The 17,207-nt window shown below is 34.8% G+C and overlaps 1 protein-coding gene across 1 annotated transcript; it reads left to right on the top strand.

The window, feature by feature from the left end:
• The first annotated feature begins 1,777 nt into the window (after nucleotides 1-1,777).
• LOC127854105 (uncharacterized) lies at nucleotides 1,778-13,064 on the top strand. The gene is made up of 3 exons (XM_052389103.1): nucleotides 1,778-2,435; nucleotides 10,829-10,989; nucleotides 12,295-13,064. Exons 1-3 carry the CDS (start codon nucleotides 2,156-2,158, stop codon nucleotides 12,427-12,429), a joined length of 576 nt encoding a protein of 191 aa, XP_052245063.1. The 5' UTR covers nucleotides 1,778-2,155; the 3' UTR covers nucleotides 12,430-13,064.
• Nucleotides 13,065-17,207: the final 4,143 nt, after the last annotated feature.

The raw sequence follows: 17,207 nt of genomic DNA, 5'->3' as shown, positions 1-17,207 counted from the left end.
ACTTTCGTAAATGCTTCCGAAGAATAATTCTAAAATGTAAGAACGTACCAAATCGCGTGTAATATTGGACTGGATTCGCGTGTAATATTGGATTGGATGTGTCAACGTGCAAAAATTTTACGAGCTGTCCTTATGAACGCATTCAGGGGTCGCCATATTTGTTACCACGTCGATGCAATGTAAATATCAAATTGTATATTGCCACCAAACGATTTCACAACTGAACTGCCACTAGAAGGCACGTCGTAGGAGTGGATTAAAACTTGGAGTAAGAACGCTTTGATGTTGCACTTCGGTTCAAATACTCTTTGATATTACAAGCCACACAAACATCGGGCAGGTGGTACAAGTTTGTCCAGAATGTAAACGGTCTGCCAAATCGTTGTTTATTGAAATCCACTTTAGTGTTTACTGCGGCCTTGAATGTATAAAGATTTGTGGTTTCGATGTAATGCTAATATCGGTCCTAGTAAAAAAAAATTAGATCAAAATATAACGTATCTTTAAAGACGATTACAATTTATTCTTGAATAAAAATTTGTAACTTGTCTCATTTTAGTATGCATTTATGTTAATTGCGACCAATAGCAATAAGCAAATATATTGGTTGAGATATTTTAAGACAGAGATGATTTGCCGAAAACAAACAATACCGTGTGTCATACTGACATTTTACTATCATAAGAATGAATCAAAATAAAAAAAAACTTCAAATGTTGAACCAGTATATCGTCGTATATGTCATATCAATTTACTCACAATACACTTTTACTATTATTGTTTTATATTTTTCAAATATCAAATCTTAAATAATATTTATTAATAAAGATTTCATCGGAAAAAAAATGTAAAGCGCCTTTGAACGCACATCTCGAGTATGAAAATGTGGTATAAAAAAAAAGATTTTCGATTTTCTTAATAACATCGCAAATTGAACATGTAACAGTGTAATCCCTTTTTAACTTGCACTTTGAAATATTCAATCATAACATGTCATTAACTGTTATTTGTTGAGTCACGTTGTTTAATACTTTAATTTAATAACCGCAGTGCAAATTGTAGCAATCCTTTAGAAAATGGTATTTGTTTACGCATTAACATCAGGAAAATTCGAACATTAAAGAAAACGTTGTTTTTAAAAATTCTTCACTTGACACAAAGTACTACACGTGTTTTTTAATTCTCTTAAAAAGCTGGACAATTTGCTTGCAATCAATTTGCATACAACAAATATTTAAAGAATGACATTCCGTTTTTTTAAGAAAATTGCGGTTAAGCACAACATAATTTTGTATTCCAACTTGTGTTTACTTTTTTAAATATATTTAAGAAATCTGAATCATGCGTGAAAAGATTATCCCGCATGAGCACTTCGCCTAATTTGCATAACAATGCAAGATCATTTCGGCCACGTGCAAGAAAGGCAAACAAACCACGACATCCGCCGAAACGCATTCCTGCTGTGATAAAATATGTAACTAAATCCCTTTAAATTACCTAACATCAAAGGTTTAAGTCATTTTTCAATGGGGATTGAGTGGGTTTACCAGTAAGAAGGATGCAAGGATAGGGCATGCATGGCAGACTAGACACAACTGAACATGAACAGATGTCTTTCAGCTTCACGCTTAATTTATCTGTTCAATCCAATCACGTTGACAACATTCGCTCATCGAAATTGCCCATACGCAGACCCGATATTGACATCGATTGGTACATTATATATTTGCTGCTGTGATCAATGGAAATACAAATATTTGTCACATAGCTAGGAGATTCCATTATCCGCCGACAATGTGGAATTACTGACTCGCAAAAGAACTGTTAAAATGAATTAAGATCGGCAACCAATAAACTCATAAAGTGAATCGGCGTATCTGCTAAAAGTGGGTGGGTGGAGTGTTGGGAGCTGAATGTCACCAAAGCCAGTTGGTTTCTCAATACCTCTCCTAGCACACAAAAGTTAACTTCGCAACGTTAAGGGGATACTAATAATTCGGTTTATTTATGTCGACATTAGCGCAGCACCTTTTTGGAACCGAATCATTTCTTGTCATTAGTGAAACATGCAGAGCTGATTTAAGCCTAAATTGGACTTTGTTAAGTTGGATTAACACGACGCTACTTCTTCTAATCTGCAATATAATCGTCGGAGATGAATATAGAAACGTTAATTATTTCAATAACTGCATTACTTTGTTTACAAATAACACACGTATGGACAGCCCGAGAAAAGTCAAAAGGCTGTAAATCTGGAAAATGTAAATTTAAACTTAACGACAGACTACGAATATTACGAGATCTTTCACAAACGTTTTATCCTGGTACAAAACTTGTTGATATTAAGCTCAAATCACTACATAACCGAAATTTGGATGGACAATTTGGGACTTTGCACAAAGATGACACTATGGGGTACGAGGTTCCTAAATTCGGTAAGACAATTTAAATTCCTTAAATGTGTTTACCTTGCATGTTGTATGTTTGAAGAAATTATTAAAAAATTAATATGTAAACGTGAATTATACACATTTCAACGATGCATTTACAGGATTCATTTCGAATTATATCATTTTATCTAAAAATGTGCTGCATTGTCTCATAATCCGCTTTTTCGCTACCGTGCATTTAAAACTAAAGGGCTTATATAATGTCCAGATGTTGTTTATTTTGAAAGTATATGACCGGCTTGGATGAAGAGTCACTAAAAATTCTAACAATAAAGGAAGAGTCTATACAACTGGTGAACTCACTGTTTTTAATAGCAGACTAATCATCCTTTTGGAGAGGTAGCAATACAGGAATGAAAAATAATTGTATTGGGTTGATCTTGCTCTAAAAGAGTTTGTTAGTGTTTGTGAAGATTATATTTCAGTAGTTAAATTTACCTTCAGGATAAGTATGGGTTTAGATTGATAACCCTCCAAACTCATATTAAACGCGTCGAATTAAACTCGAAAGATGATTTAATACTGTTTCTTTGCCAAAGTTAAGAAATCCGAGAGATCCGATTCCGAGAGCATTGAAAGATGAAACTTGATTTTCAAGGAGCTCATTTTTGCGTTGATTCACTTGCTTCCCACTATTCTTACACCAGTAATTGCATATACAATTGATTTCATGAAAATCACATCCAGTATTGGACAAATGAATGTAGTTTACGAAGTGAGCCGCTGTAAAATGTCACGTCCATGCTCTTTGTACCTTTTACAAAGACGCCGGAACCGTCAAAGGAAATCCAATCATGTTTGATTAATTATATTTTCGATTGGCCGGAATGTAATGATCATTGGCCGTTTTTGTCCTCTTAAATGTGTTTTCGTGTTTGACATTTGATCTTGCTGAGTTTTAACATACACCCTTAACAACTTGATAATAATACCGAATTTCATTTCGTTACATTAATCTAATCTTGTTGTAGATCATTTAAGTGAGTGCCTTATTTATTGAGATACTGATGATACTTGAATTGTGTTTGTTAACGGTAATTTGCGCATACATTATTATCATATAAGTGTACACACACCTGGAATGATTAAAATAATAATTGCATACTAATTGTTAAATTAGTTGCAGACGTTATGCGTCAATATCATTTTGCAGAACATTTAAAAATTAAAAATAAATTTTGTTTTATTTTGTTCGCAACGAAAACGGTAAAGACAACGACAATCATTCGTTCTGACAATCTGATGTATATGCTTTTAATATTAGAATATTATGTAATGAGATTTGTACGCAAGGCTTGTTTCTCATCATTAAGAAATTTACACCGGCTTGCCATCAGGAAAGTACTCTTATATAATAGTGTTTACACATCACTCGTTATTATTTATATATTAGTTAATTCACTTTAGATGCAGATAAACGTATTTGGAGACTTCGAAGTTCTCTTTTTGTGAATGGCATATTAAATCAACGAGTTTTATTGATATCTGTAACTGAAATAGCCTCAATGAGTATCTGGTGCTAGACGTTATTGTTAATGTTGCCGCGTTTCTTTAAGATGTTGCACTTAGATATTTCGTTTAGCAAGTTTTCATTGAGACCCGGCTTCTAAACATGTAATGTTTCGCTTTGCATTTTGAAATACACTATTTGTACGTCGATATAGAAGTTGACGTTTATAACTGTTATCATTATTGTTCAGTGCATTTTCAATTGATATTGCGTTGGATGTATTAAGTTAACAATTTACTTGCTACATTATGCAAGTATGTTTCTACTCATATTAAGTATTGTGTTAACCAACAAACAGTACGCACACATTTAGATGGTTTATACAAATAAAACCATATTATATGTGCATCATTTACATACTTTCTGTTCCTCGATACATTATTCAACCACTACAACATTAACTACCTAACATGTTTGGCAACTTTTAATAGCATACAATTGTTTAAATGTATTGGAATCTATTAAGCCGAAACGTCACTTTCGACAATAACCATTCAGTCTGTGAAATACACACAAGAAAACGTGTTAGCATGTGAAAACTAGACAAATAGAATTATGCAACATACAAATCGCATCAGTGACGCACATAATCTCCATTCTTAGTTAACATATAGTGCATTTCGAAAGCTATATTGCGTCTGAATTGTGTCTGTTCAACCGTATGTGTAATGCTTCGATATGTAAAACGAGTCAAACATTGACCGAATATATCACACGCGTGACATTTTCTGTCAAAAAATGGCACGCGCATCAATGTGCGAAAAAGCACATAAAATGCGATGTTTAAATGCTTGGGGCTTAAGATTGTTAATGCTCACCAAAACGAATATTTTACACTGTACAAAAGGACATAAACGCAGAAAGCAGAACATTCAACAAATTTACATTTATAATCATATCTGTTTGAAAACAAATACTCATATGAATTGTTTTACAATCATTTTCTATGACATCATGTTTTTGACACAATTGTATCGGTTCATCATCATATTCATGATAATATTCATGGGATTAATATTGAAGTAAGGTTCGTATGATATTGTTGTTGATGATGTTGTTCATGATAATAATTGTGGTGGTGATAATAATGATGGTGAAGATGATGGTGGTGGTGGTGGTGAAGACGACGATGATTATGATGGTGGTGGGGATGATTATATGAAGTATAAAATACACCAATCATGGTATGAGAATGGATGACCGTGTGGCCTAAGGCTAGACTTTTACTCAAGGGGTCAGTGGTTTGAGCCCAGATGAGGGTTACTTTATTTTCTTTTTATGCTCCCCAAAAATAATTTGGGTGGAGCATATAGTCGCCGCTTCGTCCGTCCGTCCGTCCGTGTGTTCGTCCGTGCATAATTTTTGTCCGGGCTATTTCTTAGAAACTAATGACCGGAATTCAATGAAACTTTATGGGAAGCTTCACTACCAAGAGAAGATGTGCATATTATCAGCGGGTTCTGGTCGGATGATTTTTTACAGAGTTATGGTCCTTTGACATTTTCCATTAACTGTACATATAGTGCAATTCTTGTCCGGGCTATTTCTCAGCAACTAATGACCGGAATTCAATGAAACTTTATGGGAAGCTTCACTACCAAGAGGAGATGTGCATATTATCAGCGGGTTCTGGTCGGATGATTTTAAAAAGACTTATGGCCCTTTGAAATTTTCCATTAACTGTACATATAGTGCAGTTCTTGTCCGGGCTATTTCTCAGCAATTAATGACCGGAATTCAATGAAACTTTATGGGAAGCTTCACTACAAAGAGGAGATGTGCAAATTATCAGCGGGTTCTGGTCGGATGATTTTATTACAGAGTTATGGCCCTTTGTAATTTTCTATAAAAAAAATATTGTCTCCCCAACTACTGTGCCCTCAAGTCGTTTACTTTTATCTGAATATATAGTGCAATATTTTGACAAAAAAAACTTTGGGGAGCATCACCCGTCTCCGACGGTTTCTTGTTTTTATTTTATTCTTATTTTGTTTTACTGGAGCTTTTTAGATCCAATGTTTACATTTATCAATATCAAGCATTTACTGAAAATCTTTAATACATGCCAAAATCTGTGGAAAGGTCCCTTTAATTGGAATATTTTATAATAATGGCATAGCCGATCTTCGTAAAATGCCTCCACCTAAAATATATCTACCAAGAAACGTACCCTATAGTTAACCAAATATAACATCAATACATTTTGGAAAAAAATACACAAAATATACATTAATAGAATTTATTTTACAAATTACACGTTGATCGAAAGTACGGAAACAACAATAACGTGTTTTATATACTGATTAATTAACATGGCAATCCTCAATTCTGAGCACAATGTCAAGGTACCGTTCTTAACTGGTATTGGTGATAAGATGTGTAAGCGGTCCGGTTAGCTCACTCGCATTGTTAGCGGGGGGGGGGGGAGGGGGGGGCACTGGTTCGAGCCCAGGATTTGATTCACACTTCTCGCCCCCGGCAACAATGGCCCCAGCGTGGGGACGTGACGCTCGTAGCTCTCTTTAGAACCTGCCGGTGGGTTCGTCGGTTTCAGTTATAGACTGGTACCTGTGGTTCGAATTCGAGGACGAATTAAAATTTGACACGGGAGAATGTCACGGTACTGAACTTAAGCAGGATAGGTGAGACGAGTTTCGGACTTGCGGAAAATTTTCAGCACCCGGCGACAACATATGCCTAAAACATAGCCCTTCATTTCAAAGAAAAAACTATTTGTAAGAATAAACCAATGTTGTATCAAAATCGCTGTTCTTTGGTCAGAAAACCTCTCAAGATACTTCCAATTTGCGATTAATAAACCACGTGTCTTTTCCCTTCTTGCACAAGTAAACAACCAATGAGATATTATTACTACGACGAAAGTCCTACTTTCGGGCGTTTACGTCAAAAGGAATTTCTGAAGGATGGACACGAAGCATAGTCCCACTTTCCACGTAAATATTTATCTTTAAATACTCCTTAATGAAATCGTTCGGAAAACGAAACACATATACAACTTCAAAATATGTTGTTAAATTATATGCCGCCAGTCAGATACGAGCTAACGCCCTATGAATCGTCTACATTCATGAGATTTTTAAAACACACCGAAACCGTTATTAATTGTGCTGATACGTATAGCAGTGGTTTATGGCCATTTTATTCAATACGAGTTTACTTCAACATCTTATTTTCCCGCGCACGATATAGATGAGCTTTTATAAACCCAAAACCTGTTGAGCTACGTTTTTTTGTTTTAAATAATGGTTATTTAAATAAAATTTCATTTAAGAAACAGCATACCAAGCCATAAGCCACTTTAAAATGACTTTAAGTCCTCCGTCGTTGCATATTGTCCCCGGTATAGTTGCGGAAATAGCAATGGTACCTTACGGCAAAGCCTATTTATTCGTGCATGCTTTAAAATCATTAAACCATAATTCTCATTCGCTTTTTGTGTCTAATGAATTAAGCAGAACGATAAAGGTTCTTAACGCATCCACCCCTATCTAACACCGCCCCATCCCCAAATATGGCTTTCCTTTATCCCTTTTATAGCATTTAATCTAAATATTATCAACGTTGAACGATTTGTAGTTCCATAAATGTTTGCTTCCAGTATTACATCCACGTACACTTTCCACTGATAATGTGCTATGGGATTTTAATCTACGCCTACCGTAAATTAATATCGAGTGTTTTTGAATTGCTAAATATGGTGTAAATCCTGATGCAAACCACATCTCTTCTTTAGGTCAATTATGTAAATAATGTATTTTAAGTCACGGTTGAAGAAGTTTGAAGCACATAAGATGAATTGTTGAATTAAAGACAATGTTCATATAAACAATACATAGTTTGTGCTTGCAATAGTATACCTTAAGGTATAGCCTGAACAGTAACACGAATTGTTCAACGACTATTTCGTTCTACACTATAACTATTTTGTATATAGTACCATTCATGGTTGATATAGATTTTTAATGAAGATGTCTGGTCGCGTGTTACAGTAATAGTTGTATAATGTTTTTTTAATTTAAATTGCTTATCGCAATCAGTTGAAGTAATGTGGGTTTTCTATGAGATTAACCTAAACATGTAATATGATTATATTCACTAAATGTTCGTTTTATTTAGATTTATATAGCGAATATTGCGTGGAACGTTATGATATAAATGTATCAATCTGCGTGGGTACAAAAGATAAATGTCTGTCTGTAAAATCTAATATTCACCACTTAGTTTATGTATTGTGTAGGCTGTGACATATAAATTGAAAAACCATGAAATATTTCACATTCTTACTGTAATAATGAACTGGAAGGCGCAGAAACAATTTTATAATAAACTACTAATTTGGAAGCAGAAATACTGATACTCAAGTATATATTATATTATCTGAACTTTAAAAACTAAAAGTACAACGTGAACGTTACATGTTCAATTTGTTCATACCATGTTGTTCTTGCGATGCTACTTTTTGCACACATTTGGTGCGAACTTGCCTGATATAGTTCCTGCTCTGGAAATAGTATTACAAAAAGTCGTCGAAGGTGTAATTTCTCCATAGAACAATGACTGTAATAATACAATAAATTAATCTACGAGGATTCTGCGTGAGAACAGAAATAATATGACTGTTTTATGGCAAGCGGAAATACACCTTATAAGATATGCGGAATCACGTGTAAGTTCGAAGTTAAGGAAGCTTATTACATATAATAGCCAAACAGACAACTGTTTCCTGTTCTTGCTTGCTATAACCATGACTTATAGATATGTAGCTAACAAATTCATTTCATTTCGAAAACATAGAGCTACATGTAAATTTGACTCGTTAATTGTCGGTTTATCTGTATACAAAATACGTGTTTCTTGAACCACGAGTCCCCTTCTCACGACTCTGTTGCTCATAAAAATAAAACCCGTTGTAGTTGGGATAATACATGTTGCAATGTGCATTGCCTGTTTACGTCTTTAAAGTCCCGAAACGTATGGAACTCAATTGAAACAAATGAGTACTTTTTTTTCGTATGTTTTGTCTCAAAAAGAATATTACGCACAGCAGTTGTGCTATCTGCAGGATGTCCGTATTTATATCTCTAAATTACCAATAATACACAATGTTAAACTCAACTTGCAGCAGGACAGCTTATTCTTATCATTACTATATAAGCCTTCATTTGAGACAAGTGACTATTCGCCATACATTTACTTTATCCAAATTTGTCCTAGATTGTGTTTGGAACTATGACTCACGTCTACCTTTATTAAGCCATTCACGTCGTCACAAAAAAAGCAGAATTGATAAAAGTTATCAATATGAAGCAACTCTCGTGGGTTTGAAAGAGAGACGTTTACAGATTATATACCGCTGCTTTTCTTGATCGACCTGATGCCAGCTTTACAAAACACCGCGTAATTGAACACATCTTGAGATGTAATGAAATTAACATATGCTCTAGACGCTTTTAGATAACATGTCCCAAGACAGTGTGCTGCCCAGTCCTTTTGACAATGAGACCTCTTGGCAAATTGGAGTTGCAAATATGATTCATTAGTTTGCAGCGTCCATAGTAAATGAAACAGTCACTGGTATGCAAATAACCATTTACTATCGACGTAGACGAAACATGTCACACTTTCCCGAATGTTGAATCACAAAACAAATACGTTGACATTACATTAATTATCTGATAAAACAATTAAAAACATTAAAAGTGATAATCAACATGCTACGTTTTTCAAAGAGAAACTAAATTACTATGTGGGAATATAACGTTATATGAAAACAGTCCTCAAGCCAAACTCAATAAATGACTACAAAAAGCAATTATTCCCCTGAGAGCGCATTACATGTCTGATGTTTTAAATAAAAATTGAATTAACGCTGTGCTACGGGAGCAGTAATTCGTTTGCATTACAGTTTTACTCCCATTTGCTTGAATAAAAGCAAAACAAAAACACACACAATATTATTTGTCTAGAAAAGTCATTACAATAGCATGCTATTGATGTTTGTGTCAGGCTAAATCGTTAATTGAAACAATAAAGATTTATATTGTTCCTACGAGAATGCAATGTATAGTACGCTTACATAAATTGTAGCTGACAAAAGCAAATCTGCCATTGATGAGATATTAGGATACAGGATGTCCGTATGTCTGTGCGTCCATGATCTTTTTCTTTAAAGGTCGTCTCTTTTTGCATCGCGAATGAAAACTGTAATAATATTTTCCACTGACACCGAAAGATCCAGAGGATTAATATTTGGTTTTTAACAGCGTAGTGCGGTCCTCTATAAAACTTTGCACGCACCGGAAGTCGCTAGTATTAATTTGTTTCACACGGAAAACAGGTTTTTATGACTGAAACATCAAAGCCGATGGAATATTTGGTATGTTACATCATCCAGAGGTCCATTTTCCATTTTATAAAGTATTTCCCTGGAGAAAAATGTGTCCTCTTCCCGGGGTTAACTAGTTACATATTGTCTAAAACCGCAAAGTCAATTGCTTTCTTATGTGGCATGTTCTATATTGGTCTAATCACTTCCGTAAAATACTTAATAAAAATGATACGGCCTATAGGTGACAAATTTGGTATGTAAGATCAGAAAGTAGTAAAACATTTTCATATATATCAAATGTGTGCGTATGTGTCCATTTATATTGATGTCATTTTCCTGTAATGTACACATATAACATGCCTTTTAATATTATCGTAATACAAAAAATTCCGAGACGCACGATCATACTTGATATCAAAACACATATTAACACATATTAAGTATAGAATATAATAAATTAACTTTAGTTTTATTCAGTAAAAACAGCATGCTAGAAAACGAATATTTTCAATATTTTAGTGTGCGGTCCATCTGACGACAACACGGAATTACTGGCTTGCCCCACACCTGACAGTTTGGGCCGAATCCACTGTATTGACTTTTACTCGCTCTGTGACCACAAAATACATTGCCCAAACGGTGAGGACGAGGATTCTACGATGTGTTTGTTTCACACAGCGGTAAGTGTACAAAGGCATGATTGCTAACTGAAATGTCGAGCCCTTGAATCGATAAACAACGTGAATTATTCAAATCACTGAAGTCCAATAATATTATAAAGTGCCATTAGGTATAATCATTTGAAGCTCAAGTTAATGTCGATCATTTGTTAAAGCATGAACTAAATGGACAATGTTTTACGTATTGTATCATGAAAGAGCTAATATTATTGTATTTATCATCATATTAAACATATACTTTCACTCTTGACCTTTATCAGGCCATAACAAAATATTATAATGTGAAAAACTAATAACATTTGTATTCGTTTTATTGGTAATATACCCTCAACTGGTGAACAATGAAATTGTTTGAACTATAATGGTTAATCCTAGATTAATACACCATCAATAACACATAAGCTCATAGAAAAATACTATAGTTAGGGTATTGCCGTGTGTGTGGATGTTTATAAATATACATATTATAAACGGCTATGGCATGGTTTACATTCATTTATGTGTTATGCAATTGTGTATACGGTCACTCAAACACATACATTTCAGAAACATATTTTTCTAATCCAGATTAGTGTATTACCCCATGTCCCTTATGGGCTAACAGGATATGTTGAGACTCTACGGTTAATGCTTACCTTAATCAAATATGAAACGTGTTAGTCTGGCAATATACTATGCTAGAGGTTTGAAGTTGATGATTTGTCCGCGAACTAATGACTCTAGTTAGCATGTCATGGAACGTCTTTGTCATTTAATGATATTTTGAGAGAGCGGGGCTGACATCGAATACAACTGTAAATACTTTTGCTGGCACATTGCATGCCTGTTACTGATTTGTGATAATGGTGGTTTTTGAAAATGATTAACAACATGTTCTTGCAAATGCATTTGAATAATTAGCAGAAACTGACCACGCATTTCTAAATCACGACTTGAATTATTTATAGAATGGAATAAGTTGTGCGTGATGAAAAGTGTGATTATTCCTAGTCTAACAGTGTTTCTTTTTTATGAAAAAAGGGTATTGAATGGTTTCCTGTCGTGAGAGGTTTTAGACACTTTGGGTCGTAAATTCTAACTTATTATGCGAGGTTATGATCATATCGGAGCTTTTTACATATCTCAAAATGGGTTCATGCAAGTAAAACGCTGACAGGACTTAATTGCATAGATTGTTTTGACTTTGATAGCAATCGGTATGCTTAGCATGTATTTGTAAGCAATATCAAGTATCAAGTTTAAATCTAGATGGTGCTTATGTCGTTAAGATAACCTTTAAATTACAATGTGTTCTTGATTGTTTAGACCCACCAGTACATGGACAAAATGATGACCATGATATCCCGAATGAACCGCGAGACACAGGAAACGTTGCAAACAGTGCTAGCCAAGGTCCAACCACGAGAGCCTAGCTATCTCAACTACAACATTCAGAAGTGATGCTCGCCGACGAGAAATACGGACAAGGTGCAATTATGTTTGAGTTCACGCGAGAATTCAAGTGATACTTACTCTTTATGCTCTTTCTGTTAACCCTGTTATTTAAGTTTCATATTGATTACTTGTAACTCAGCTTACAGCAGTGTGTTTAATGTATTCATTTGTTGGATTTTGCGTTTGATGTTTTAACTGTTATCAACTGTTAACATATGTTACACTCTAATGACTCCAGCGAGTAAAGGTACTGTTAAGTAACACAACCAGTTTGAAATGACAATTTAGTAAAGCATAAACGTGCACTATTATTTGTTCAATGCCTCTCATTGTTGTTATCGTGTTCCGTTAATAAAACATCATAGTTTAAAACCAGTATAACCATAACATTGTTTTGGAAGGCTTGACGGAATTAAAACATCAACGTGTGTGTACTCTGAAACAAATTTATGTATACCCTCAAAATATTTATTTGAGCTTATTCATTTTTATATGAAAACTGGAAAGCATGTGCAGTGTTAACAAAATTGTTTTGAGCATTTTTCGTGAAAACGTTTTGACAATCGTTTGATATATCTACACATGTATAAAAAACGTAAAACTTCTAACACAAGTTAAGTGAATTGATCATTTAATATATTCAGTGCTTCGAAATCATTAATATGTTGTTGTATATATTTGAACTAAATAATAATTCGTTTAAAGTCTATGTATAATAGAAGATTTGGCTTTGTTACAACAATATCAAGTACGAATCAAAAATGTGGAAATATGAATGCTTGTTGACAACATTTCTGCTGATCGTTTTCTATGAAATTGTTCTAAATTTATTTTAATAAATTATTTCTCGATATTATTGTGTACCTTTCTTATAGGGCACGTAAAAAAGTCTTATACATATGAACACGTTTAATGATAGGTAAGTCTTGCTCTTACTTTATATGACTTGCTAAAAACCAGTTTCGTACTGTTTATATTAAATGAATAATACATTTGTAATTCATATTTAGAATATATAATGAATGTTTCAATTGTTTTCAACTATAAGACAAATATAAAACTATATATACCGTACTTTATTTACAAACGAACCATATACATTTATACATTGTTTTCAACAATGAACAGTAAGTAACAATGAAGTATAATACATCAACTTTTTCTTCATAACGTACGAGGACCTTCGTCAGGTTCAACATAATGCTTTAACGTGTTACCATCAAGTTAATTATTACAAATTAGATACCCTGTGGTAATTTGCAACGCAATTATTTTAGGAGATATTTATATTCTCCACCTTTTTAAAATGTCCACATATTAATTAAAATGTTTAGACCATTTAAGTTGCAAAATTACATCGTATTGTACTAATGTACAATTGTCTTAGCTTTATGTTCTGCAACTTTTGAAATAACATTTTCATTATTAACTTCAGCATTAAGCAAAAACAAACACACATATATTACGTAGACATTGTCTTTTTCGTAAAACACTGGCCTCCGTAGAAGCAAAGGACACCCTGGAGAGAAACCATAAAGCTGGTCGCGTAGCGAGAAATAATGTATTATGCCTTAATTAGAAATGTGTGTTCACTTTCGCGATTGTTTTCGGACATCCGTTGGCGAAGAGAAAATGTAACTAAACTTGTTTATACAACAGCATGTTACTGTTTGTTTTATACTGAATATTTATTGGATAAAACGTATAGCAAAGCCATTTCTAATTATGAACTAGACGCTACGCCATTGAAGTGACGTAATACAGGGACTGTCCTGTTTTATCACACATTTTCCTGGCTATATGATTTTGAACAGTCATTCAAACAGCATATTAGAATACTTCTACTGTTAGCGTCTCCGCAAGCGTTGCGCAAACGATCTAAATTGTATTTACATACGTTAAGTATATGTTTATAAGCATCTGTATATAGGTTGCAGGGACTACTATACAAGGGCCTTCACAGTTCAACAATATGCGATCAGTACCTTACGAATAAGTAAGTCCTATACGGACAAAACATCTAACACATTCATATATCTACTGTTTTAATCACATAGTCAATAGTATAGGGCTAATAAAGTAGTCCTTGGTAAAAATATGTCGTCCAAGTCATCCATCTATGACTTCGATTACATGTGCACGTTTCCGCCGCTAGAACAAGTTTAGGGATAGGCGTAGTTTTTGTATTACCATCTTTAGCGTTTATATTATAATGTTATTAATAAGTTGAATTCATATTTACTTTGTTATTGAGCTGAAGACAGCTGTATTGGCCTGAGGCCGCAGGCCGAAGGACAATACGGCTGTCTGAAGCTCAATAACAAAGCCAATATGAATTCAACTAATTAATGACAATTTTATTAATTAACTTAATAATATTATTCAGCAAGAGAAGATTGAATTTCACTTTCGAATTGCAGGTTTTTGCTATTAAATTAAGTATGAAGTTTTGAAAAAAAAAGCAACATTTCTGTTCTATACAACTTTTTCTCTGTTTATATCCCATGCAAAATGCTTTGAAAATGTTGTGTATACCATTTGGGACGATTGAACTTTATCGGTACGTAAAAAAAGAATGGAAAAGCGTATAATTTTATCGTTGCTAAGCGCGCACTAAAACAACACCTAATAATCCTTTGTATCCTATATATTTCTTTAGTATCGGGGGCTACCGCCCCCAAGCCCCCGCTTTGTCAATAGAAGTAAACAATTGCGTACCGGTAAAGTTCAATCTAGCCAACATTTTAAGAGATATCTTGTTATTTTAAAACGAAAATTAAATATTGTTGAAAGAGGAAACAAATGTTCCATGCAGTTAATTTCAGAAGAATAATTATTATTTCATTAATATTGTAATGTGGAGGCGATATAAAGGATAGAAACAATAGCATTTAAACTAAGTATAAGGCAACAGACATGCTAGACATTACATGATGCAGGAACACTAGTCACAATTTGACAGGTCGCAAAATTATGCAAAATTTACCTGAATAACATTTCAGCCACACTGGATCCACTACCGTTTTTTTTAATACAACTCAGAAAGACAATAAGGATTGAAAATTAACTTATTGCCATTAGGAATTGCTTAACCGACAAACATTGTCCAAAAACCGGTTGTTCGCACTAAACGTACCATTAAGTACAGACAATTGATCGGTCCGGAACACCAATTAAAATTACCATAGTCGCGCACATTGAATAAATTCAAATCCCGAGGAATTAATTTGCGCAATCGATTCAACCATTAGAATCCCCTTTTTATTCACACAAAATATAACTCGACCGCCACAGTACCGTACAGACATACAGCATCCGATCTTATGTGACTTCGATCAAAGTCAACTTACAGTCAGAAATCTAAGCGCTGAAGGCACATAATTTGTTCGATGTTGTATTATCTTAGACGCAACTCAGTTTTCAAAATTATGTTAGAGCTTTTTATATCGCAAGTTTGAAATGATCACAACCCATTCAAATGTATAAAGAGTGTGTCTTAAAACGCATTAAACACCAGAGAAGCAGTATAAAATGGCCACAAACTCACAAAATGTCTACTTTTCAGTTGTACACTGATGGGTAAACAGCAGAAAACAAAAATGATTATTTTCATAATATTTAAGTTTTTATTTCATATTTTCAAATGAAATTTGGCATACATATACTTTAGTATACAAACCATATGTATGTGTAATTTGGTGGTTGAAAGTTATATAGTTATTGACTTACAGAAAAAAATGTGTTGTCTGCTTAAAATTCAAATTCCCCTGTAATTGCTAAGCACCGCCTACTTGAAAGGTTATGAACTTCTCTCAGCCAGTAGCTAGCGCATGACTCAAATCAAGTTTACATGTAAATACAGATTCAACAGTATACCAAATGCTGTCTGCTCAAACACGTGCTTCTATTTATAAACACTCTAATGTTAGCAGCAAATCACTGGCAGAAACCCAGCCTTCTAGTTAATGTTGGTTAATATTTTACCACCGCAAAATCAAGCAAGCGAGATCCGGCTCTAAAGCCCCGTTTTCCATTAAACCAGCCAATATGTACAGATTTCAATGATAAACACTAGACTGGCCAACTTGTCTTACTACAAGTTGTTAAATACACTCTGTGTACTGTATCCGTGAGAAAAGGGTCCGGTTTAATGAGAGCGACCATGGTCGGGCGACTATGGTTGTACCAGCGATAATCGTCGTGCGACGAAAACCGGGTTAAATGGAGAGCGACGATCGTCAGTTGACCGCACGTTGTTCGTAGTTGTTTGTAGGTGCCCAGACAGTCTACGACGGTGACAAGACCGTCTGGGCACCTACAAACGACTACCACAAAGTGCTAGACAGTCTGCCAGACCGTCGGGGCACCTAAAGGAGACTCCCAGACAGTCTGCGACGGTGCCAAGACCGATTGGGCTGCTGTAGGATACTCCCAGACAGTCTGCGATGTTGCCAAGTACGTCTGGGCACCTGCAATAGACTCCCAGACAGTCCGTGACGGTGCCAAGACAGTCTGGGCACCTGCGTGAGACTCCCAGACGGTGCCAGAGTGTCTCCCACATAGGCGGGGCATATGAGGAGACTCTCAGACAGTCTGCGACGGTGCCAGACATTTCCCAGACCGGCGAGTAACTGTAGGACACTCTCAGACAGTTTGAAACGGTGACAAGACCGTCTGGGCACCTACAAAAGACACACAAAAAGTGCAAGACCGTCTGGGCACCTAAAGGAGACTCCTAGACAGTCTGCAACGATTCCAAGACTGTCTGGGCACCAGCCGGGGAC

The sequence above is a fragment of the Dreissena polymorpha genome, chromosome 12 (genome assembly GCF_020536995.1).
Source record: "Dreissena polymorpha isolate Duluth1 chromosome 12, UMN_Dpol_1.0, whole genome shotgun sequence".
NCBI classification, from domain to species: domain Eukaryota; kingdom Metazoa; phylum Mollusca; class Bivalvia; order Myida; family Dreissenidae; genus Dreissena; species Dreissena polymorpha.
This window is presented reverse-complemented; position numbering and strand designations above follow the sequence as displayed.